The sequence below is a fragment of the Microcaecilia unicolor genome, chromosome 1 (genome assembly GCF_901765095.1).
Source record: "Microcaecilia unicolor chromosome 1, aMicUni1.1, whole genome shotgun sequence".
NCBI lineage: Eukaryota > Metazoa > Chordata > Amphibia > Gymnophiona > Siphonopidae > Microcaecilia > Microcaecilia unicolor.
The window spans coordinates 493,584,463-493,610,124 of NC_044031.1; the positions used below are offsets into that span (position 1 = coordinate 493,584,463).

A 25,662-nucleotide genomic window follows, 5' to 3' on the forward strand; every position below is an offset into this window, starting at 1 on the left:
GTAATTCTAAAGCCAGATGGAAAGTTTGGGCTTTTCACAGTATCAGTATTATTTATTTATTTATTTGTAACACTTATACCCCGCATTTTCCCACTCATTAGCAGGTTCAATGCGGCTTACATAGTATAATAGCATAGATTGAATATGGTTGTAGTATAGTGAAAAGAAGTAGTCACTTGGATGTGAGGAAATGAGATGGGTGAGGTAGGAGAATAATCGAGGTAGGGAGTGGGAGGAGGGTGAGTATTGGGTAGTGTATTGTAAGTAAGGTAAAATAGTAAGGGGTTGGAAGAGGGATGAATTTAGAGAGGATTGAATAGGGGAGCATATTCCAGGTTCTATTTTATAGTCTAATCCAAGTAGGATTTCTAGTTTAAATCAGGTCATTATTAGGTGTTATGGAATACATCCGATCTGTGCCTAACTTAGTCGCAAGTATTTAGGCCTGGTTTCAGGTGGCCTAAATGCCTGTGCCTACATTTGATTAATGTATTTATTTATTTTCATATTTATATCCCGCTTTAACCCAAAAGAATGGTCTGTGCACATATTATATAAACTATGCCTAACTTATGTTTACATTTTAGGTTATTGTTATTGGTGATGTGGTTATATTTATTAATGATATTTTTGCTCAATGATATGATATTTTGTGAATGTATAGAGCTGTAAGTCACTTTAGGGTACTGTTTACTAAAGGTTTGCTCTCATTTTTTTTTATATCCATGGGAAAATAGGCAGTACACAGGGCCCTTAAAGTTTCCATAGTAAAGCAGGGAAAAATAGAATGCAAAAAAATAAAAACGGATGCAATAAATGCAAATTGTAATTGCCAATCCAAATATAAAAGTCATTATTTCCTAGATTTCTGCTTTATAGTTTTTATTTTTCAAAACAATGTGTTTCCTCTGAACCCAAAAATGAGGAGAAAAAAGTATGACATATAAGGCCTCTTAACTACACCCCCCCCCCCCTACAGAATGAACTGAAGGGTTTGCTATACTTGCCTGTTTCTAAGACAAGATCCACTCTATCTTGTTTTGTTGATTTGTCTGCTTAGCTGTCCAAACAGAGATGTCATTAACCATACAGGTGTCTTTGATCTCATGCAAACTCGAGAATTTCTGATAGGCACTGATATATTTGATAGAAGTGGAGGTGTGGCCTAGTGGTTAGAGCACCAGTCTCACAATCCAGAGGTGGCCCGGTCAAATCCCACTGCTGCTTCTTGTGATCTTGGGCAAGTCACTTAACCCTCCATTGCCTCAGTTACAAACTTAGATTGTGAGCCCTCCTGGGACAGAGAAATATCCAGAGTACCTAAATGTAACTCACCTTGACCTACTACTGAAAGTGTGAGCAAAATCCAAATAAATAAATAAACATAAAACGCTGTCGGTACAAAATAATAACTTCTTTAAAATACGTCTCTCATTGGGTAGTTCACTTGAATGTTACTTTGTAGTTTATGTAAGACACACATCTAGAATGTAGGTAAGATAAATTCAGCTAGTGTAGATACAGGTTTTGTTATACTTCAATATTTCCAAAATAAGCATTCACCGTTTACCTCCCCCCCTCCAAAAAAAAGTCCAAAGCCATCCCACAGTTTAAAGATTGCGGACTATTTATCTATATATTTGGAAAAAAAAAACTAGAAGTGAAATTATTAGTTTATTGTATGATGAATTGTAAATTCAATAAATTGATTGCTAATGCAAGCACAACGGAAGGTGTTAGAAAACTAGTCCGTTTGGAGAATCATCGCTTCTTAGAATTCATAAAACTGTAAATACTTGAACAGAAAGAAACAAGGAAAGAAAATCTAATAATTTTTCTGTATTATTATTTCTACAATCTGGTCGTGTGCCTTATCTTTCTAAGAATTGTTATTTCACAAAGTTAGAATTAACAATTCTAGCTAGAAACAGAAGGTTGAAATAAGTAATATGGGAAAGAGTATGATCACAACGCTCCTGGGGCTAGAAACAGCAGTCGTACTACAGATTGACTCCATAAGGTTCACAGATCCTTCAGTGTGTGTACTTCCTGCTATTTACTGCTGTAAGAATCTCTTCCCCCCCCCCCCCCCCCCCCCCCCCCCCCCCCTTTGCATGGTCTCCTTTCCCTGAAGCGTCACTTAGCATACAATACAGGTGCAGCGGGAGGTAGAGGCCAGGCCAATAGAGTTCTACCCTACAGGATTAAGGGTGAGCTCGGGAAAGGGGCGGGGCCTAGTCCCTCACTGGCTCCTCACACCTTTCCCGTAAAGGCTCCTCCTCCGGGCGCTGATTGGTCAGAGCTCTGGTTAAAGCCTCCGGCTAGAAAAGAACTCGTAGTAGGCGTCAGTCAGTACTTAACTTGAGGTCGAGGCGCAGCTAACATTTTTAACTTGGGAACAACCTTTTCCCTCCTGCACATTTTAGGGATTCAAGCTCTCCACGCTCCCGCAGCACTGCAGTGCCCCACCCCCACAGGTCCCGGGACAGCGATGAGCAGCCCCGATGCGGGTTACGCCAGTGACGAGCAGCAGAGCCAAGGACAGTGCTCAGTGGCCAGGATGATGCCCGCCGTGGGTCATTGCCAGTGGGCGGCCGAGTCTCTGAGCCCCGCCGTGGCAGAGGGGAAGCTGAAGAACGAGACGGCACCCGGCAACCGCAGCAAAGCCGAGCCCCGCATCCGCCGCCCCATGAACGCCTTCATGGTCTGGGCTAAGGACGAGCGCAAGAGGCTGGCGCAGCAAAACCCCGACCTGCACAACGCCGAGCTCAGCAAAATGTTGGGTAAGTCAATCCCGGGAGGGATTTCCTCTAAAATGGGCACTCTTCACTTGATCACATTTTCTGGGGTGAGACATTTGCAAAGAACTGGGGTGTTGTTTTCTTACTTTGCCACAACAGGATCTTACTGTACTTTCTGCTGTTTTAGGATATATTGCTTTAGTTTTGTCAGGAAATATAATAAATCACGCTAATAAAAAGGTACTGAATAAGATATATGTCTATTTTATTCGGATTGATCTACTTGTGATCTCAGTGTTTTTGTTCCTTTTGTCCCCATAGGCAAATCCTGGAAATCTCTGTCCTTGGTAGAAAAGAGACCGTTTGTTGAAGAGGCTGAAAGGCTGAGGGTGCAGCACATGCAGGACCACCCGAACTACAAATACAGGCCGAGAAGAAGGAAACAAGTGAAGAGAATCAAGCGGGCCGAGCCCGGCTTCTTACACAGCATCGCTGAGCAGCAAGGAAGCAGGCTGGGCTCTGAGGGCAGAATGTGTCTGGAGAACCTGGGCTACCATGAGCAGGAATATCACTCACTGCAGCCCAACCAGCTGCTATCTATGTCCCAGTACAGGGACTGCCAGGCCATGGCTCCACACTATGACAATTATAACATACCTACTCCCGAGACTTCCCCTCTGGACATGGTTGAGACGGATCCTGTGTTTTTTGCATCTCATTTTCAGGAGAATTGCCAAATGCCTTACAACTACCATCAAGCTAGCGACTACTCTTCCCAACAGGAAAGCCATACCAACCCCACCCTAGCAAGGCACCTGTCCCCCATTGACCAGATGGTGCAGGTGAACTCTGTCCAGAGTGTGATGAGTTGTCAGGCCTCACCACACATTTACTACAACCAGTTGTGCCCACCTGGCAATGTGAGAAACCACCAAGTACAGCAAGCTGGGCAGCCTTCTCCTCCACCCGAGTCCCACACCATGGACAACCTCGGGCACTTGCAGCAAGCTGAGCTCTTGGGGGATGTAGATCGCAGTGAATTTGAGCAGTACCTTCATTTTATCTCTGGTAAACCGGAGGCAGGGCTTGTGTTTCATGGGCACGAGACAAATTTGCCTACTGCAGATAATCTGACATCTTCTGTGCTTTCAGATGCAAGCTCTGCTGTATATTATTGCAACTACTCCAACGAGTGAATGACTTTTATTTCAAATGAAAACCTGCAGCGTTGAACTGCTCTGGTTTAAGCATGGGACAAGCTCAACCTCGTCAGGTTCGTTTTAATTGAAAGATTTGTACTGAAGAGTGTTTTCTACTCTTATTTATGTAATTTATTTTAAAACAATGTTGATTCCAAGTACGCTGCAGTACTATATTGTTTTAATTTGTCCCCAGAGTGTTTAGGCGGTGATTCCAGGAATGACAATGTGCAAAAATACATAATGTTGCATTTTAAAATATTTAGTTTTTATTTTTACCTTATGAGTAATAGATCTTTAAGAGATCATTGTTGCATATAATGTGAATCAAAAACTTTGGTGTGTACATCTATACGATTTCTACATGTTTTATTAAAAATTTTGTTTAAAAAATTGTATTTTTTGCACTTTTACAAATAAATCAAAATAAATATATTGTGTGCCTAGCGCGTGTTCATTTCCTAATAATTGTTGACAAAACGCAGACTTGCATAAATAAAGGGGCAAGACTTTTGTGTTTTATAACTAGAGTTGCAGAGGTCAATGTGTACAGGATGCAGCTCACAGTTACCCAAGCAAAGCCTATGCCCTGTGTGCCTCAGGTAAGCTGCCCACTATGTATCATACTTGTTGTTAATTATATGTACCCATTACCGTAACAAAGGTGTGACATACCGCTAAAACATCCCTAAAGGAAAACACCCCACCCCCACCCTGAGACTGCACGTACAGAAGTGCTTCATTCAGCAGAGAGATCTAGGCTTCAACCCCGATTGACTGGTTTCGCATTGCACGGGAGAGTTTTGCATTGTGGGATCCAGCCTGTGCGTTTGCCAGTCAGCTGGATGGTTAGCAAAGAGCCGGTGCTGTTTGCAGGAAATCGTCTATGTCGCTCCGCAGGCCCTGCGACTATTTAACTAACTCTTCAAATCTTCAGACTAATTAAAATAACAATCTCCTACTGTTACTAAAACTATATGATTTTGGCTACTCTGAAGTTGGTTATTGTGATTTTAATTGATGTAGTTGTTCCCTGCATGGAGTTTTTCTTCAGCGTATGCGACTTTTCAGTAATGCCCTACACAAAACTGTTTCAAATTAGGACTACCCAGAAATACGCAGTGTAGATCTTCTTTGTAGATAATAAACCAGAAATTAAGAAAGTTCATTGGTAGCAGTGATCGCATGCAGTGCTACTGATAATTTCAAAGCCGAACTATCGGCGCAGAAACAGTTTTGGAGAGAGAGAGCTAGGGTGAGGGAAGGGACTTGCTTATACTTTGTTCATTGTGCTGTGAAGCTTGCAATTTTATTCTGTGTGATAATGTTAAAAGTTGCCAAAGTGAATCATTGAAAATGTAATACAAATAATGCAGTTTTTCTATTGGAATCAGATTCCTGCATGGAAGAAAGACCAGACGGACATGCTGAGATAGAAAATCCCGTCTTGGATACCTTTCAGTTTTATAAACTACATATTTACAAAACAAACAAAAAAACCATCTACAGTTGTTACTATACTTAAGGAGTTTACCGGCTACTGACAGACAGTGTTGGTCACTTCTTGAGATAAATGCTGCTTCAGTCACTGAGGAGTGGGGCTGTTTCCTTACTGCTTGTAATTCATACAATCAAATGTGTGTCCAGCCTCAATGAGACTGAGGGATGATTTTTTTTATATACAAAACTATTTGAAAGATCAGTTTCCGCTTCCGTGCATATTTCCACAACAGCTGGCAAATGCTGTATTGTAGAGCAGTACTATCGGCTTGGGAAAATATTAGGGCATTGTCTCAATTCACTCTGAAAATCATGTTTGCATTTCACCTCAAAATAGTTAACAATGATTACAATTTGTAGGGTGTTTAAAAAAAAAAAAAAATCACAGGTGTGGCTGACAACACAGAGGAGTCTCCGGAACTAAAACGTTCCTCTGCACTTAATTTACAGTCTAAAACATCACCAACATTTTTAATTTTATGGACGCCTTTACACAAACCAATTTAATTTGAAAAGTACAAACATTTAAAGACATTATGATTTTTGTATTTGAACTTAATAGTATATGTCAATGGCATCTTCTTTGTCTAGTGGAATATTGTAGCTTTGCTGTAAATATAGTTCAATTAAAAAAATGGAACTAAAAAAGTCCATAACTCCTCCTTCGTCTTTTTTATTAACCTTCTTAAAATGTATTATTATTATTATTATTATTTACATCAACTTTCCCCCTCTCTGTCACCTACGAACCTTAATGCAATATAACTCTGTATTTCTCATTCCGGAAATGGCGATCGCCATTACGGAACAATGTAAGCCACATTGAGCCTGCAAATAGGTGGGAAAATGTGGGATACAAATGCAACATACAAATAAATAAATAGCTCAGTGTGATATTACTAGAATTCCAAAAGCCTGGGGCTTGTAAAAGAAATGATGAGATCCCAACCGTGTCTTTCTGGATTCAGACTCAGATTGGCACTGTATTTTTCTGTTTCAAAAAGTCATCATTCAAGGTGGGTTTTCAAGTATCATCAAGATAAATTTGATCCACGCGAACTTCACTCCGAGAACCTAACAACTATGCTCAAAACTGAATAAAACTTGGCTTCAGGTTAATGGGGGAATGATTACTACCAGGTCACCATTATTACAGCAAGGATAACTGATCTTAACATTAAGTAGTATTTTTCCCCTAAAATAATTGGTGCAAAGCGCAGTTGCATGAAAACGTATCCTATTAATATCTAATTATCTAAAAACATTTTCAGTGTTTTTTTCAATTTTGACATTCCATAAATTATGCATCTCCGCTTTTAATCAACAAGGCAAACATTTTACACTCTACCAGTAACAAATATGAGCTCAGTTTATAATTGTTATCTGTAATTGAAAATATGTAAACCTATAGATTCAGCTTGAAAATGTATTCACACCGTCCCCCTTTCCCTTCAGCAGGTTTTCGGCAGTTTCCTGATTAGGTGGTCATCGTCCCAAGCCCATAAGGAGAAATTTAGTAATACAGAACCCTATGAATTGAAAAAAAAATCTTGATTACCCAAAATCTGGATTTAAACTTTTTTTTTGTAACCGCAAGCTAGTGTGAGCTTTAAAACATTCAAAACTAAACAAAAAACGACAGAAAAAGGATTTTTAACTTTAAATCTCTACTCACAGTATCCTGGGAGCACCGTCCGCCCTTTGAGTCGAAGCACACCTTTCTGACTTTGATCTCAAATCGATGAACCAGTAACAGTTTAGACAAAGCTCCTAAATAAATTAAAGAAACAACAAAAAAAAAGTTTTCCCGGTTTTATGGTAGCATTTTCGCTGTATTTCAAACCCTGCTCCCAGGCCATCAGGTGATAAGTAAACTAGGTAAAGAAGTTCTCCCCCCCCCCCCCCCCCGCCCCAAAAAGCCCGCGTCATAAACTTTTGCACCTTAAAATATCAGCATAGCATACTTTCGATTCTACTTGTCCATCTATAGATTTTTATTGCTAGTCTATTTTGCTTCCTATTATACTCGGACATAAAATGTATCAGTGCAAAACAAAGTTTTGACTTCTCAAACAATTATGAATGTAGGTCCTCAATGGGGCCTCAATGAAGGGACGAAGTAGAGTTCAAATACTTAAGTTCCTAAGCAAAGTTGTGATTTTGATTTGTTTCCTTTGAAAATGTTAAATGCTGAATCACTGACAAAATGAAAGCAATGCTATTTAAATACTTTTTTCCAGGATGCTTATGTTTATTAGAATATAGGCAGAATTTCACGAGAGAAGGCGTGACTGGATTTAAACGTCTCTGTACCTATCTTGCCATAGGTGTGTTGCTTTTTCGTTTACTTTTTCCCTTCACTGTCCCTTCATTGACTATTTTAAGGATCTGGCCTAACTCTACACAATGTCCCCTACTCAGATCCGGACTGTCCAGCGCCACCAGACTTGTCCAGACCTGCCAGGGAAGCATGAGGCTCGGAGCCAAAAGGATCCATCATTTGTGGACTGTCCCCGTCTTATTCGCTTCTCCTCCCAATTGTCTGTCACAGACCAGGCACCACGGTAAGCTTTAGTTGTGATAACAGCGCCACGCTGCCTTATCTTCTTCCGACCTGGTACCCGGTATTTTCACGGCTTACACGATGCCTGCAAAAGAACGGGGGGGGGGGGGGGGGGGGGAACTAGACACCGCCACAGCAGTTTAAGATTTCCCCCCAACTTTTAAATGCTCCCGAAAGCAAACAAACCACCATTTACAAATAGGAATACACAACTCCGTTTTAGGAGGATTAAAAAAAAATACTAAAAAGTAGTATTAAAGAAGTGCCGGACAAGTGATCTGGCTTAAAAAAAAAAATCACTTTCAAATATACCAAGCAAGGGTAGAAACCGCATATACAAAGGCAGTTTGTCTGTTTATACTGTGATTGTTTCGCATTACAGGACTACACTGCACCCCTTTTCAGCTCCCTTTGGCCCTCATGATCAAAAGCAAACTCTGGCGCTAGAGGCTGTTAACGCCATACTAGCGCCAGAGTTTGCAGCCGACCCATGATCAGAGCCCTCGAGCGCCTGAAACAGCGCACTCCAGGGCTCTCAGCGCAAGTAGCATGCAAATGCATGCTAAACAGGGCTTCTAGCGCAATTAGCTTGCAAATGCATGCTAATTGGCGCTTAACACATTCATCCCCAATGATCAGCGACCAGCGCGCCAAAGATTGGGTCACTGGCCGCAGCAAAATCAACGCCAGCTCCGAGCTGGCATTAGATTTTGCGGATCATTGGGGAGGAATGGTGAGCCCTGTCCAGCATGCAGTTGCATGCTGGCAGGCCCCCCTTCCCCCCCAAGGCAAACTCGAACGGGGGGGCTGGAGGTCCGGTGGGTCTCCAGCCCCCGAAACCCCCAGAAATCGTTCTTCCATCGACGGGGGGGGGGGGGGGGGGGGGGGGGGCTGGAGGTCCGGTGGACACAGGACACAGCGTGCCTGCCTCCCTCCTCTTCCAGAGTCAGTTGACGCCCAAAATGGCGACGCCCAGCACCGCCCACTGCATCCTGGGATGCACTGGGCGGGGCTACAGACCATGTAAGGGAGCTGGTGCAGGGTTTGCTGCGGCCAGTGACCCAATCTTTGGCGCGCTGGCCGCTGATCATTGGGGATGAATATGTTTAGCCCTGTTTAGCATGCATTTGCATGCTAGTTGCGTTCAGAGCCCTCGAGCGCGTTGTTCCACGTACTCAAGGGCTCTGATCATGGGGCGGTAGCAAACGCCAGCGCTAGTATGGCGCTAACAGCCTCTAGCGCTGGCGTTTGCTTCTGATCATCCCCCTGTCAGTGACTTTTCTGCTTTTCCCTCCAGGGAGGCACCAGTACAGTCTAAAGAAGTCTTATGGGCCGATGCTCAAAATATAACGCTGGCATTAGAGGCAATCAGCACTGGACTATATACAAGCAATATATAAGTTGAAAGTTATATACAAATATTTAACAATGATAAAAAAAAACTGTATATTGTGTAATGTCTCTGTTGTCTTGTATTAAAACAGTGCAATCATTCTTGTAATAGTTTCTTGAGAAAGTCCTTATCTTCTCTTGAATATACAAGATTATATAAATTGAAGATGTGCTCACCATAAATGGAATTTGACACACCCTACCCTGAATTCTATAAACTTGCATGCTCAAGGTTCCCACAAGAAATGCAAATTTACACAGACAAGTTATAGAATAAGGTCAGTTCTGCACATAACTTAATGCAACAACTGGCTGTTAATTGGAGTTAACAGCTAATTATTAGCTCTAATGGCCTTAACTGGTGCTAATTGGTACCAGTTAGCAGTTATGCCTGTGACTACCCTTTGGCACTATTCTAGAAACTGCATGATCAAATTCCAGAGGCCTCAATGCTCAAAAGTAAATGTGGGGGCTAGAGGCCACTAGCTCCCTTCTAGTACCCACATTTACCTGCGCAGAATTTTCAGAGGCCTGGAGCACGGGAAGAAATGAGGGCACAGACGAACCATGCAAGTAGCATGCTAACATAGTCAAGCTCGTGTTAATGAGATCACAATTTGTATTCCTCCCCAATGCTCAGAAAAGAGTGCCAGAAACGAAACTGTCTTACCACTGCAAAATATAACGCCAGGTCGGAGCAGGCACTAGGCTGTTGGAAGAGAGGATTTCTCATGATTCTCATGCTTCTCTCCTGAATCTTTCTGCAAACTCTGCTGGTTTTGATTGCTTTTGGAAGCAGAAGGAAGCCCATAAAAGCCTTTAAGCGCTGGTTTTGAGAAACAGCAGACCCAAGTGAGAGCACACATCGATGTCTTTTTCCTGTATCTAAATTTAAAGCGCCCATGTTAAAAAAAAAAATTAAAATGCCCAAAGTGAAAACACATTGACGTCTGTTTCCTGCATCTAAATATAAGCTAAAAAAAAATTTTTTTAATGCTTATATGGAGGCCACAGAAAACAGGTGCTAATATGTGCTTCATATTTGGGTTTTATCAGGCACATGCACATAGGAGCCGAGCTTACAACGGAACTCTTCTGCCGAAGCGCCAAGCAAAATCCTCCCGCCAAACTCCCTAATGCTCAAATCTATGAGTGCACCTATATTTGCATCTCATTAGTGTTGAGCATTAGGGCGTTGTTCTGCACTGTTCTGGTGGTATTTTGAGCATTGGGGCCAGAGTGCAGAACTTCAAAGGGTGTGGACCTGAGAGGGGCATGGGCTGGTCAGGAGAATGTCAGACTGTTGCACAGGTTATAGAATACTAGCATTTAGGTGTCTTCTGCCTGAGGTGTGAACTTTTATGCCAGTCACTGAACTGGAAAAAAGTATCTGTGTATAATACATGTAAACTGGAGAATGACATGGGGATGGGAACTCGTGGTAACCACGGGGATGGGGGATGGGGACAGACCCTGTAGGGACGGGGTGGGGACAAACCCTGCGGGGACAGGGCGAGGATGGGGAGAGAGTCCGTAGGGACAGGTACAAACTTTGTCCCCGTGTCATTTTCTACTTTGAAGTCTGTTAATGAGCTGGACTTATTTATGCAATGATATTTTGAGCTTTTGAAGAAACAAGCAAACATGCTGGCCACAACTAGCAACATTTGCATGAGGGATCCTGTACATCGCTGTTACCAGCACATCTTCTAAGAAGACAAGTTGCTCGTTTTTATTATTGTTTTCTGTTTGTGATTTATAAACAACAGTTGCACAGCATATTCCTTTTTATACTTCAATAAAAAGATTTAAATGTAAAATCATAAGTGTTCTAAGCTTCTGCAGATGAGGATAGAGCCCACGGGGATGGGGCGGGGATGGGGCGAGGACAGAGACAGCGCCCGAGGGGACGAGATGGGGGATGGAGACACAATCCACAGGGATGGGGCGGAGACGGGGACAAACTTTGTCCCCGTGTCATTCTCTAATGTAAACCACCTTGTATGTACCACAGAAAGGCGGTATATCAAATCCATGACCCTTGACCTTCAAATGCTTGGGCCTAGAGTTAGATGCATAAATGTAGACTTACACTATTATTCTGTATCGGCAGTGGTGTACACAGCTGCTGTTATAGAATTTCTGGTATTTGCTGGCAAACAGGGCCCAGCCTAGCCACAAGGAGTATATGGGGGGGGGGGGGGGGGTGAGGGCAGATGTGCCCTTTCACATGGCCCTCACCACGTTACTTCTCGGCCGCGCGTGATACCTCAGTGACCTTTCCTTTCCAGCACCTAAATTTAAGAGACTTTTTGAGAATTTACCCCCAGATGTGCTGTGCAGTTAAGTCTTTCCTGTGCATACTAAGAATTGCAAGCTGTACAGGAAGGCCTTATCATGCACATTAAAGATGTCCTAGAAGAAGTCAGTGTGAGCATACAAAAATGTGCGAGCCCATGAACGTAAATGAAGGAAGGCCATATATAAATGAGGGATTACCAAGCTTAAGCTAAACAGCATGATATGTTCACACTCCATACATTATACATGGCTACAATTTAATATCTAGAATGGATTGATATTAACTGGAGCCTGTCATTCACTAAAGGGAACTTACATAATGTGATCATAAACTGAGAATACAGTTCTTGTCCTCCCTTAACTTCTCCTGCTGGATTCCAAGGGCTATACAAGGAAGCTTGGCACATGGGATTGTGTGTTGGTGCAGAGGGAAGAAGTGTGAGGCCTACTTCAGGTCAGAAGAGGAAGCCAAAGAACGGCAGAGAACAAGAGGCAAACAAACAAATAAAAAAACCCACACACACTTCTAATGTCTGCCAAGGAGACAGAGGAAAAGCCTGCTAGACAGACCCAGCTGACCATTTTTCTGTTATTTCATCACTCCTTTGAAACTAGGCTAAGCATCAGTCTCTTCTTATCCCATGTCCATATCAACACTTAGAATAAGCACAGAGACAAATGAGTGAAGAGATAACAGGAAAATTGGATCTGTCTGGCAGGCTGCAGATTCCACCTCTTCCTCTGCAGGCATATGAATGTCTGCCCTGCCTTGACATCCCATTTCCCTACTCAAAAAAGTAAGTCACTTCCACTTAGGGCAAGTGACAAGCCTGTGGGCTCCCCAACTTCGTCACTTTCTCTCATTCATCCAGTGTAAAAAGAAAGGTTTAGAGCAGTGATTCCCAAACCTGCCCTGGGGGAACCTCAGCCAGTCAGGTTTTCAGGATATCTACAATGAATATGCATGAGATAGATTTGCTTACCAAGGAGGCAGTGTATGCAAATTGATCTAATACATATTCATTGCGGATATCCTGAAAACCTGACTTGCTGGGGTTACCCCAGGACAGGTTTGGGAATCACTGCTTTACAAGGTACCAGCAAAGTAAGAGAGGCATGGAGGAGAGGGAAAGAATGATAGAGAGGGGGAATTGATAGAGATGACATAATTGAGCACTTAACACCAGAGGCTTCCAGAGACTTGAGGCTGAAAAGAAGTCTAAGCCTCAAAAGCTTTGCTTTTTTTTTTTATATAAACTCATCATTTTGTTTGGTTTTAATGCAGATTTAATGTCAATGAACTTTGAAGGAGCCAGCTAGGGTGCTTCAAGGACTAGGTTTGGAAACCACTAATCTAAGTAATTTTCTGTTCGCCCAACACATACTACACAGGTAGAAGTGTGATTTAACTTCACTAGTTCTCAGTCTATCGTCCTAACGACTAGGCTACTGCTTTTTGTGGTACCTGCTCTACAGGGTGTTCATAGACAAGGAAATGGAATGATTCTGGCACTGGTTTGAGTTAGGGTTATCAGATTCCTCTCTGGGTCTTTCCGGGCACATTTTTTTTTAGAACTGAGGTATCAATGCACAAAGCATACTGAGCTTGCAACATTTGCTTTAGACCAGTAATGCACAAAGGGGTTTTCTGTGACTCTAATGTATGCCATCAGCAGCTACTGAGAATCCTATGCAAATATATCACAACAAGCTCCTTAGTATTATAATAAGTATTTCAAGCGATTCACAAAAAGGAGTGCTTAGCTTTAACAAGCTAGATTTTATGGCAGCTCTGGAGCTGTCGGAGAGAAGGAAAACACAAGCAGCTGCAAAGGCTGCCTGCCTATGTTCCCCATAAGAACATACGAATAGCCATACTTGATCAGACCAATGGTCCATCTAGCCCAGTAGTCTGCTTCCAGAGTGGCCAATACAGGTCACAAGTACCTGGTAGAAACCCAGTTACAAACTCCATTCCATGCTATCAATCCCAGGGCAATCAGTGACTTCCCCCATGTCCATCTCAATAACAGACTATGGACTTTTCCTCCAGGAACTTGTCCAACCCTCTTTTAAACCCAGATATGCTAACCGCTGTTACCACATCCTTCCAGCAACAAGTTCCAGAGTTTAACTATTCTTTGAGTGAAAAATATTTTCCCCTATTTGTTTCAAAAGTATTTCATTGAGTGTCTCCTGGTCTTTGTACTTTTTGAATGAGTGAAAAATCGATTCACCTCCACCCACTCTACACACTCAGGATTTTGTAGACCTCAATTATATTTCCCTCAGCCGTCTCTTTTCCAAGCTGAAGAGCCCTAACCTTACTGAAACCTCCCCCCCAAAAAAAAATCCCTGGTGGTTCAGTGGACTCTCTCCTGAAATCCCCAGCATGCCCCTATGACCTCCCCAGAACCAAAAATCTCTGGTGGTCTGGTGGGCCTCATCCTGACCCCCCTCCCCACACCCCCAGGCCCCAAAATAATCCTGGTGGTCCTGTGAACCCCCTCTCAAGCCTCCCTCATTCTAGTGATCCCCCCTTCACCATACCTTAAAAACATTGGATGCAGGAGGGCAGGAGCAATACCTCCTCCCTCCTAATTCTGGGCCTGCAGTTCACAAAACGGCGCTGCCCAGCTCCTGCCCGGTGCATCCTGGGATGCACTGGGAGGGGCTAAATACCATATAAGGAATGGTGCTTAGCCCCTCCCAGTACATCCCTGGATGCACTGGACATCGGCCGGGTGCCTCCATTTTGCAAAGGGCAGGCCCAGAGGCAGGAGGGAGGAGGTGTTGCTCCTGCCCCTTGCCTTCTTCATTTTGAAGGTAGGGGGGCACAAGACTGAGGGTGACTGGAAAGGGGGACCACTGGACCACCAGGGATTTTGTGGAAGGGGAGGGGGGTCACTAGACCACCATGGAGATTTTTCAGATGCTCGGGGGGGGGGGGGGGCACGAGAGGGGGTCTGCTAGGCTCCAGTAGACTCTCTCTTGAGTCTTCCCCCCCCCCATGCAACTCAAAAACCTCTGTGGTGGTCTAATGTCAACTGCATTTGATAGCAGTGTCAAATACACTTAACAGCTTCGAGTTGCAAACAGCAACTGATGCTCTAAAGGAGATCCATGCATCTCATTTGCATGCCATCCCCTTTGTGCATTGGTTGGTGTTTGCAACTCATTATCTTGTCGCAGGGCTACCATATTTAATAGGGCCCTTTGTGCATCATCACCTGAATGAAATATTCCTGGTGAAATCTCACCAGCAACTTTTACAGAGGCATTACAACCTGTTTTTAACTAGTAGTTATTTCCCTATCCAGCATTCTCTGAGATCTGACCACTACCTTGTCAAAGTGCTTCATTACCTTATGATTATGAAGTATGGTCACTGAAAACGTTTTCATCTGCTTGGCACAAAGCAGTATTTCCCCAATTCTCATCTCCTCCAAAACACAGTTCACTTTGTTCTTTCTTATCTTCAAATGCATGATTGTGGGCTTTCTGCATTAAAGCTTAGCTGCTAAGCACTTAGGTGCTCATCAAATATTCTTAAATTACTCCTTATTCTGTCTGATTCTTCAGGGATGCTCCTTTTTTACAGATATTAGTGTCAACAGCAGAAAACCACATTTTCCCTATCAATCCCTTCAGTTTTTCTCAGGTACACTAGATTTCAGCAGGAATACTGCAGGCTGAGGCTCAAAATTCCAGTGCTGAACAACACTGGAAAATACTACCCAAGCAGCACTGCAAAGGTTCTCCCCTGGCGCTGTTAACATTGAGCATTGGGATGTAAGGGGGTGGGGGATTTGCCCAGCACATGCACAGTCACCGACATGTCCCTTCAGAGCAGAGTGCATCAGTGCAAGCAGCAGCAGGATATACAAAAAGACACCCCAGCCAGATGGGAGGGAGGTCGAACAAGCACTTGCCCCTCAGCTCTCACATCAACAAATCTGGGGAAGGTTTTGTTCTAGGCAGGGCACAGGTTGCCCTCTGAACATGCGGCAACCAAGCTCTCTCTTTCCCTTTTCCAACCCCTCATGTCTCTCCTCCTGCAAATCCTGCAGCGGCTCTGGAATCCAGCCCCGGGTGGGTGCCCCCTACATATACTGTAAAGGGGGACTTTGGATATGCAATAGGAAAGCATTTATGTTGCACTTGCAGATCATTGGCAGCAGAATCTCCTAACAGCCGACAAAGATGAATCTGTTAATGGATGAGGAACCCAAGATGGGAAGCAAAAGAAAACAGAAGAATGTCTCTCCAGACACCCTAATGTTAGCTCCGAGCGCCATTCTGAAGGGTGTTATTGTCTGAGCATTGGGGGGGGGGGGGGGGGGGGAAATGACCTCTTTTGCATGCTTTCACATACATTAGCATGCTACTTGCGCTGATTTGGGGTGAGCTCGTTATTCCCCATGGCAGGGGCCTCTGAACATTGTGTACCGGCAAATGTGGACGCTAGTCCCTTGCCAATTGCCTCTAGCACCCACTTTTGCTTCTTAGCATCAGGGTCCTGATGGTATACCCAGAATCAGACAGAGCACTCTGGGGTCCTTTTACTAAGGTGTGCTAACAGCACATGCAAAATGATAAGACATCCATAGGAATATAATGGGCATTTTCTCATTTAGTGCACGCTAATTGTTAGTGCACACTAAGAGGCAGATGCACTAAAGCTAAATGAGCCTTTAATGACCCTCCAACGAGGAAAATTTGATCCGTTGCATGCATCAAAGGGCTTTTACCGAGGAAGCCAGCAGCTAACGAAAACGGAATGGAGATGAGCAATTAGTGTGAAAACCCCATTGAAACGACATGCACTAACCTTTTCCGATTGCCTTTACGCAGGAAAAAGGCAGGAAAACTAACGAGAGGTCTGGACCTCTCGTTAGGACAGCTCTGTGCCAGGAAAAATCATTAAGTGAAAAAATAAACAAACTTTGAGCCAATCCCAGCGCATTAGCAGAGCTAAAAGAGCTGTGATTGGTCCAAAGGACGTCAGCAAACACATCAAATAAAAAAAATAAAAAAAGGATCGGGAGGGGGCAAGGGCGCTCATCAGGAGCGTCCTGTATGGACGGCCTTGCCCCCCCCCCCCGCTGCTCCCCACTTTCCGCCGCTCCCCCCCCCCCGAAAAAGCAAAATGCTAGCTGCCTCGGTCCCCCTCCCTTCCTGTTCCTCTGTTCTGCAGAGCTAACTCCGCCTCCTGTCATTCTTCTGCCCCGTGCCCCGCCCCTGCTGCCCCCCCTGAGGTCGACTACACCGCTCCCCCCCTCCACCGAGACCCCCCTCCCTATTAACGACCCGAGCAGCGCCTCTCACCTCTTTCAGAAGCGCTGCACGGGCAGGAAGATCTATTGTGTTGGTTGTAGTCTCCATGACGTCTCTTCTTCCCTGGCCTAGGCCCCGCTTCCTTCTGACGTAACGTCAGAAGGAGGCGGGGCCTGGGCCAGGGAAGAAGAGACGTCATGGAGACTACAACCAACACAATAGATCTTCCTGCCCGTGCAGCGCTTCTGAAAGAGGTGAGAGGCGCTGCTCGGGTCGTTAATAGGGAGGGAGGTCTCGGTGGAGGGGGGGAGCGGCGTAGTCGACCTCAGGGGGGGCAGCGGGGCGGGGCACGGGGCAGAAGAATGACAGGAGGCGGAGTTAGCTCTGTAGAACACAGGAACAGGAAGGGAGGGGGACCGGGGCAGCTAGCATTTTGCTTTTTCGGGGGGGGGGGGCGGCGGAAAGTGGGGAGCAGCGGGGGGGGGGGGGGGCAAGGCCGTCCATACAGGACACTCCTGATGAGCGCCCTTGCCCCCTCCCGATCCTTTGTTTTTGGATTTTGCTGACCGGGTAGCCACGTGTATTTGTTGTGGCTTTTTTTTTGTTTTGTTTTTACGTTTGCAGCATGCGCAGAGCAGCCAGCAAAACGCTTGGCTGCTCTGCGCATGATTTAGGGGCCGATTACCGATGTGTATTGTGATTCTTTGATACATTGTACGTTTGAATACTGATCTGAGCATGTGTGACTTTTTTTTTTGGTGCATTCTTCGTTTTTTAAAAATCGTTAGGGACTTTAACGATTTTGATTTTTTTACGTTTGGTTGCTGCATCTGCCTCTAAATCCATTAGTGAATCTTAGTAAACAAACCCGTTTATTTTGAATTCCATCCCCCAGCTATACTGTTTGGGTTGCTGCCTTGATAAGTGGGAATCTGATTGGATGAGAGAGACAGTCAATCATCGTGCTGCACAGGGAACAGTTCTTTTCAGAACCATGCCCACAGACTGTTGAGTTGATTCCCAATTGGTAAGTGTATTTTGTGGGGGCTCCTTTATTCTGTGATGATGTGCTGATTGGGCTCCCTCTGACCCATTTTCACTCTCATGCGGTACTAAGGGCTCTCAGTATAATCTTCCAAGCCATAACTGCCAGCATGACTGTTAGAAAACTTACAGCACTTTGTCTCTTTATTATTTTTAAATTTGGATTTAGCTCATACTTTTTTCAGTAGTAAACCAAGGGAAGTTATGATTCAGATACACAATGGAGGGCTCACAATCTGAGACCGATGCTCAGAGGTTTACAGTAGAGACATTACTCTTGCAAAATTAGTACAAAAAAATTGTCACAGCATAATCAAACTAATGAGTAGTATATGTGGCTCAGCACTAAAAGTCAACTTTCCTGCCTGTACGTAAACAGTATGTGGCTCAGGCATCGACAGGAAAGCTGACATTAAAAATAAAAATGCTGTTGAAATGCATCAGCCCCTTATTCCCAACCCAACACTTCTTCCCGCCACCCCCACACATAACCTTGGTGTCCAGCGGCACCGACCCGGCCCCAAATAACTGACCCCCTCTGTCTGACCCCCCTTCTGGTGGTCAAGTGGTCCTCCAGGCCTCCCATCCTACCTGAACAACCCCACCCCAACCTGACCCTGCTTGGGTCCCCTCTCTCTCCCCTGATATTAAAAAAGAATCCCAGGTGGTCTAATGACTCCCCCCAGGGCCCAGCCTGGCACCTCCTCCTTCATCCCTCGATATTAAATAAAAAATATTTCCAGGTGGTCTAAAGGCATCCCAACCCCAGCCCCTTTCCTTCTTTCTTTCTCTCTCCCCCCAGCTCCACAAAAAACTCCTCCCGCCAACCCCTCGACCCAAGCCTCAGGCCCCCTGACTCCGTACCTTGAATAAGGCAGGACTGATGCCCACTTGCTTCTGCCTCTGGGCACAGTCATCTGCAAAATGTGGTGCATCCCGAGAAGCACTGGGTGGGGCTTGTTTACCCTCTATGGGAGAAATAAAATAAAAAATAAATTTTTTAATAGCAGGGATGGACTGGCAGTGATCTGGGTCCTCGGCCAAAAAGGGTCATGAGCCCCCCAACAACCTATCGAAAGTGATTAATTTTGGGCACAGTTGGCTTCCTACTGTTGTGGGCCCTCGAGCATTGCCCTATTGTCCCAATGGTCAGTCCACCCCTGGTTAATAGAGCACTACTACTACTACTACTACTATTTAACATTTCTAGAGCGCTACCAGGGTTACGCAGCGCTGTACAAAAAACAAAGAAGGACAGTCCCTGCTCAAAGGAGCTTACACTAAAAATTCTAATCCAGGATTTTATAAGGTTTTCTGGAAGCTCAGAACACCAGAACTCTGCCCACATTCATTCTCCTAAATCCAATTTTACTTTTCTTTCTAAGATGAAGTAAGGTTCGAAAAGTCCTTCACCGCCTGTGTATGTTTCCTGTTCATGAGCAAAGATTCTAAGAATAAGTCACAAGGGAAAGGGACTTTTTGTTGCTGTGTTTCATAATTGACTTTTTAAATATAATGATCTTTTTCATAATATTAAAACTTTTTGGGATATATGCACTTTAGCTTCCATACTTAAATCTGTGCTACCATATACTACATTATTTGGCTTTAGTGTTTTTTTCCATTTATAGAAGTTCCATGAACTACTAGTAGATCAATTTTTCTAAAGCTATGTCTTTGAAGATCTAACTTGGACCCCTTAACATTCCCTGAATATTTGGTCTGTGTTGGGCACTAAACACAAAGGGGTCCTTTTACTAAGGTACACTAATGCATTTAGAACATGCTAATGATTAGCAGGCGCTAAATGATTACGCCCATTATATTCCTATGGATATCTTATCATTTAGTGGATGCTAATCATTAGTGCCTGCTAAATCTGTTAGCGCACCTTAGTAAAAGGACCCCAAAAATTGTTGGGAAGGGGAAGGGTACATTCACACACACACACACACACACACTTTATATTTTCTTTTTTTTTTAAATTTATTTTGAACAAATTCATTTTTTATACTGCGGGGAACAAAGTATCAGAATGCTTTACAAAGATCAGTCCAAGGCAGAATTACCAAACACACACAAAACAAAGGTTCAAAGTAAGTAACAGCCATCACACAAAATCCAGATACGATTAAAAAAAAGTGGGGGGGGGGGTGAATAGAACAACAAAAATAGCTTATAAACTATAGGTCTCATGCAAGCTTACGTATTAGGTGTATCATTAGTATTATACTAACATTGTATTACATCTCTGATATTTGAATTCTACTGCTGTTAAATGTGTATATTTTTATACTGTTTCACAGTAGTTCTATTATTAGGTTTCAATTTACTGTTTTTGAGTTTAGCACATTTATTGTATTTATGTTTATTCTTGGTTATTTTACTATTGTTATGCTGTTAACAAAATTGTAAGTTTTATGTTAAACTGAACCTACTGTACACCACCTTGGGTGAATCTCTTCATAAAGGCAGTTAATAAATCCCAATAAATAAAAAAAATGTTAATGAATAATCTCCCTTACTCATCCCCCTCCCTTCTTAGAAAGAAAAAAAGATAAGGCATCAAACATGTCACCAATCTGACATCTTGCCAGGATAAAAATGCAAATCAATTACATCTATATCAAACTGGTGATATGTTTGATGTGTTTTTATAGAACTTGCCATATTAATAATTAATTTTAGAATTATTTGAAATAGAAGGGGAAGAAGGGAAAGGAAAAGTAGTCTAGTGGCTAGAGCATCAGGCTGACAACCGGGAAGCCCAGCTCAAATCCCTGTGCTGCTCCTTGTGATTTTAGGCAAGTCATTTAACCGGCCATTGCCTCAGGTGGAAATTTAGGGGCTGATGCAGAAAGGCTAGCAGTAGAGAGCCCCCTGTGGATGTACTGTGAACATCAGTTGCCATGCAGAAAGCTAATGACATGTAAATTTCATGAGCAGAAACTTGTGGCTGGGGGGGGGGGGGGGGGGGGAGGAGTGTGCTGGACACATGTGCCCAAAGGTTTCACGGTAAGCACAGCTTCTAGCGCACATGTCCAAACAAAAACCAGAAGTGTCAGCACATATAAGTACTTAGATGCTTCTTTTTCCGTACCTAAATATGAGCCTCACTAAAATTGCTTTGCACATGAAATTGTTGCAAGGCTCATATTTAGGGGCAGAACAGGCACAGATGTGTGCTTTCACTTTTGATTTTGTTTAGACAAACACATACGTTTGTTACCTGCCCTTGAAACTTGCAGGGGCTTCCTACTGATGGCAAAAAACAAAACAAAACAGACAAACTGGGCAGTTACATCGCAAAAACGGACATGAAATCCTCTACATGGGCTTCTATGCTTCCTGAACCTGGTTAAAAAAAAAAATCCCCACACTGTGTGCACATTAAAAGTGAACTGCTTTCCACAGAATGTTGGATTATTTGTAGTAAATAATTAGCAGATTTTAGTACACACAGCTTCAGCTTTAGAAATGTTAATTTCTTTCTTCATCTCTCTCTCATTCACCCCTGAATAATTCACTGCTGAGTCACTTTAAAGTTGAAGTAACAAAACATCTGTTTACTCACAGTTTGTAGTTAGATTATAATCAGACAGGCTTATATATACATATTACTATACATTTGTATTATCAGCTCCTTCCATGTGCTTAGATGGTAATGGATGCTCACACCACCATAGATCCTCTCAGGTTAGGAGAGATCATGAGCTCCATGTGCTCCATGTGCTGCATGTGCTGCATCTAACCCCCACAGGAAGTTGCATAGCTGTGTGACCTCTCTAAGTAATTCACATCAGAGGTCACAGAGTAATCACAGAGAAATAATAGGTGACAGGCAATGCATGTAAAAATACAATACATTCCAACAAACCCCTTCTCATGCATAACTGTCATGCAATTATTTATTCATACAAAGTCCAAGCTTTATACGCAGATTCACAAAATGTTCTCTGGGTAACGGTTTGGTCATGATGTCAGCTGTCATCTCACTGGTGTGACAATAGTGTAGACTGATGACCCCTTCTTTCGCCAACTCTCGCACGTTGTGGTATTTCGTTGCGATGTGCTTGGTGCGTGACTGAACCTTGTCATTCTGTGACAGTCGGATGCAGCTCTGATTATCTTCCATTATCTGGATTGGTTTCTGTTCTGCTATTCCAAAATCCAGCAAAAGTTTTTCAATCCACATCAGTTCTCTGCACGCTTCCGATACGGCCACATATTCAGCTTCTGTAGAAGACAAACTCACAATACTTTGTTTATGACTGGCCCATGAAATTTGTACATTTCCATACATAAACACATATCCACTTGTGGATTTATAATCAGAATGATCCCCTGCCCAATCTGAATCACAGTAACATATTAGCTTTGGATTACTATTGGCTGAAATCTTTAATTTACAATCAATGGTACCCTTTAAATACCTTACCATCCTTTTAACTGCAGTCCAATCTGATTTGGTAGGTGAGCTGACCCTTCTGCTCAAAATTCCTACTGCATTTGCTATATCAGCCCTGTATGTGGTAGCTAGATATAAAAGCTTACCTATGGCTGATCTATATTGGATGTTATCTGGTAAAGGTTCTCTTACTGTTTCATCCTTCAGAAAATCAGTGATCATGGGAGTGCTTACAACTTGGGCATCTTGCATACCTAAACTTTCAATAAGCTCATTTATTTTCTGCTTCTGGCTTAGAAGATAAGAACCATCATTTTGTTTCTCAATTTCTATACCAAGATAGTATGACACATTACCAAGTTCTTTTATCTCAACATTCTGGTTTAAACACTTTACAATGTCCTTGTACTCTTGCTCACTTTTGCTTGCAATGAGCAGATCATCAACAAAAGCTAAAATGTATGCATATTGTCCATTTGTGCACCTAGTGTACAAGCATTTATCTGCTTCACCTTGCTTAAATCCTAAATTTGTCAATATTTCATGCAATTTATCATTCCAACATTTTGCACTTTGCTTTAATCCATAAAGACCTTTGTTTAATTTACACACTAGCTGTCTTTGTTTTGTATTTATGAAACCTGTTGGCTGTTCCATGTACAAGTCTTCAGTTATTTCTCCATGAAGAAACGCTGTTTTCACATCAATGTGGTTGACTTGCATGCCTTTTGAGACTGCAATGCTCAGAAGTGTTCTGATTGTCGTGTGTTTCACTACAGGTGCAAACACTTCATCAAAATCTTCTCCATATTTTTGAAGATATCCCTTTGCGACTAATCTGGCTTTATACCTTTCCACTTTTCCTTGTGCATTCCTTTTTAACTTGAATACCCATTTGCATCCTATAGCTTTCTTGCCAGGAGGTAATTTTGTAAGAATCCAAGTATTATTTTTATCCAATGCATCAATTTCTTCTTGTGCAGCTTTATGCCATTCAGCAGCTTCTTCTGCTGGCATTTTCTCAATCTCATCCCATGTTAAGGGCTCTTGAGCTTCTGCTGACTTTGTTAGGTAAGACAGTCTTGGGGGTGGAACACCTTTGTTTTCCCTGGATGAGCGTCTGACAACAGGTTGGTCTGACCTTTCCGCATCCTCTAAATCTGAGAGTCCTTCTCCAATTGATTCCCCTTCTCCAACTGTACTGTCTTCTTCAATGATTCTTTCTATGTCTGCTTCCTCTGCCTGTTCCTCGTTAGATACAGGTGAGTTGCTTTCAGACATCTGCCTTGGTATGGCATTTATATACACTGGCATGTCTATTATGGTTCTAGTTTCATATTCTGGATGATAAGGCTCATCTGGGATAATCCAGCCTTTATCAACCCTTTTGTTTTCATCAAAATATGTAACATGTCTTATGCCAACAATGCCAGTTTTCAGATTCAAAATTCTATATCCTTTGTGTCCTGGAGCATAGCCAACTAAAATGCCCCTTTCTGTTGTGGAATCCAGCTTATGCCTTCTTTGCTTTGGTACATGAGCATATGCTGTACTTCCAAATGTTCTTATGTGTGACAGGTTTGGCTTCCTACCATGCCATGTCTCATGTGGTGTGCGCTCAGCGCCTTTAGTTGGCATTCTGTTTTGTAGGTACACTGCTGTGAGAATGGCTTCCCCCCATAGTCTTTTAGGGAGATTGCTATCTGACAGCATACATCTGGTCATTTCCACAAGTGACCTAAATTTTCTCTCTGCAACAGAATTTTGCTCTGGTGTATAAGCTACTGTTGTGATATGCTGAATGCCTTCTTGTTCTAGAAATGTGCGCATGCTTTGTGAAGTGAACTCACCACCATTGTCGGTCTGAAGAACCTTTGGTTTTCTTTCAAATTTATTGCTCACCATGGCTACGTATTTCTTCAGCATGTCTGTGACTTGACTTTTCTCTTTCAGCAAATAGGCCACACAATATCTAGAGAAATCATCCAAGAATATTAGCACAAATCTGTTATTTCCCAATGATGGGATATTAAACGGTCCACATAAGTCACTGTGTATTAAGTCCAGTACTTTATTACTCCTATTTCCTGTGTATGCAGGAAATGAGGGTCTCACACCTTTTTGAGTAACACAGTCTATGCATTTCTCCATTTTACCAGCATCTGCACTTATCTGAATGCCGGTGGCCAGTTGCTTACTGTAAAGATCCTGGATCACCTTAGAATCACGATGTCCCAGGCGGCGGTGCCAGATTTCCAGACTACATTTACCATCATTCTTCCTTACTTGCGCCATATGTGAGGCTTCACCTGAAATGTTCAGCTTATAAACATCATTATGCATAAAAGCTTCAGCATACACTTCATCATTTTTAGAGATTGTGCACTTACTTTTTTCAAAATGAATCGCAAATCCCTTCTTATCTAATGTAGATACACTAAGCATATTGCAAACTGCTTGGGGAATATACAAGACATCACTTACAGGAATTTCTTTAACTTCATTAGACACTTTGCATTTTAAGAATCCAATACCTTTTGCTTGGATCTTAGCAGTCCCTGCGTTTGCAGTTTTAAGAATACCTTCCTCTGGACACATTTCCTGAAAGAAATCTTTACAATTGGTTAAATGGCATGTGCTCCCCGAATCCAAAATCCAAGTACTTTCATTTGAATTATTATTTACCATAGTCAAAGATTTTTCTGCCATTAGAAAGCCCTTGTGTTTATCTTTGTCCTTCATACATTTCCTGGTTTGAAAATTCTTTAGTTCCATTGGCTTAGGTGAGCTAGAGGGAGTGTTTTGTGTTTCCTTACACCATTTAGATACATGTCCCTCCTTTCCACATGAGTAGCAAATCAGCTTGCCCTTGGGTGGAGTTTTCCCATAGCTCCGCCTTCCTCTGTTCTTTGCCAAGAAATTTGTTTCATTTCTCTCTGACTTGCTTTGAGAACACATCTCCTCAGAATCATTTATTATGCATTCCTGCCTTAGTTTTGATGTTGTCTGTTCAAAAGATTGCCCTTCAATGGCCTCATTTACAGACCTAAAAACATCAAACTTCTTTGATAGTGAGGTAAAAAGAAAATGCTCTTTTCAATGCATCACACATGGGAATTCCAGAAAGTTCTAGCTTTTGAAATGAAGACATAAGATGCATAATGTGATCATTACATTTACTTTTATCCCTTAATTTGGTCTCATTTAACTCTGCTAACCAAATTGGTTGCTGCTTTG

The 25,662-nt window shown here is 42.8% G+C and overlaps 1 protein-coding gene across 1 annotated transcript; it reads left to right on the top strand.

Moving 5' to 3' along the window:
* The first annotated feature begins 2,350 nt into the window (after positions 1 to 2,350).
* Positions 2,351 to 4,319, top strand: SOX17 (SRY-box transcription factor 17). Its single transcript, XM_030190147.1, has 2 exons — positions 2,351 to 2,783; positions 3,063 to 4,319. Exons 1-2 carry the CDS (start codon positions 2,492 to 2,494, stop codon positions 3,935 to 3,937), a joined length of 1,167 nt encoding a protein of 388 aa, XP_030046007.1. The 5' UTR covers positions 2,351 to 2,491; the 3' UTR covers positions 3,938 to 4,319.
* The last annotated feature ends 21,343 nt before the right edge of the window (positions 4,320 to 25,662 follow it).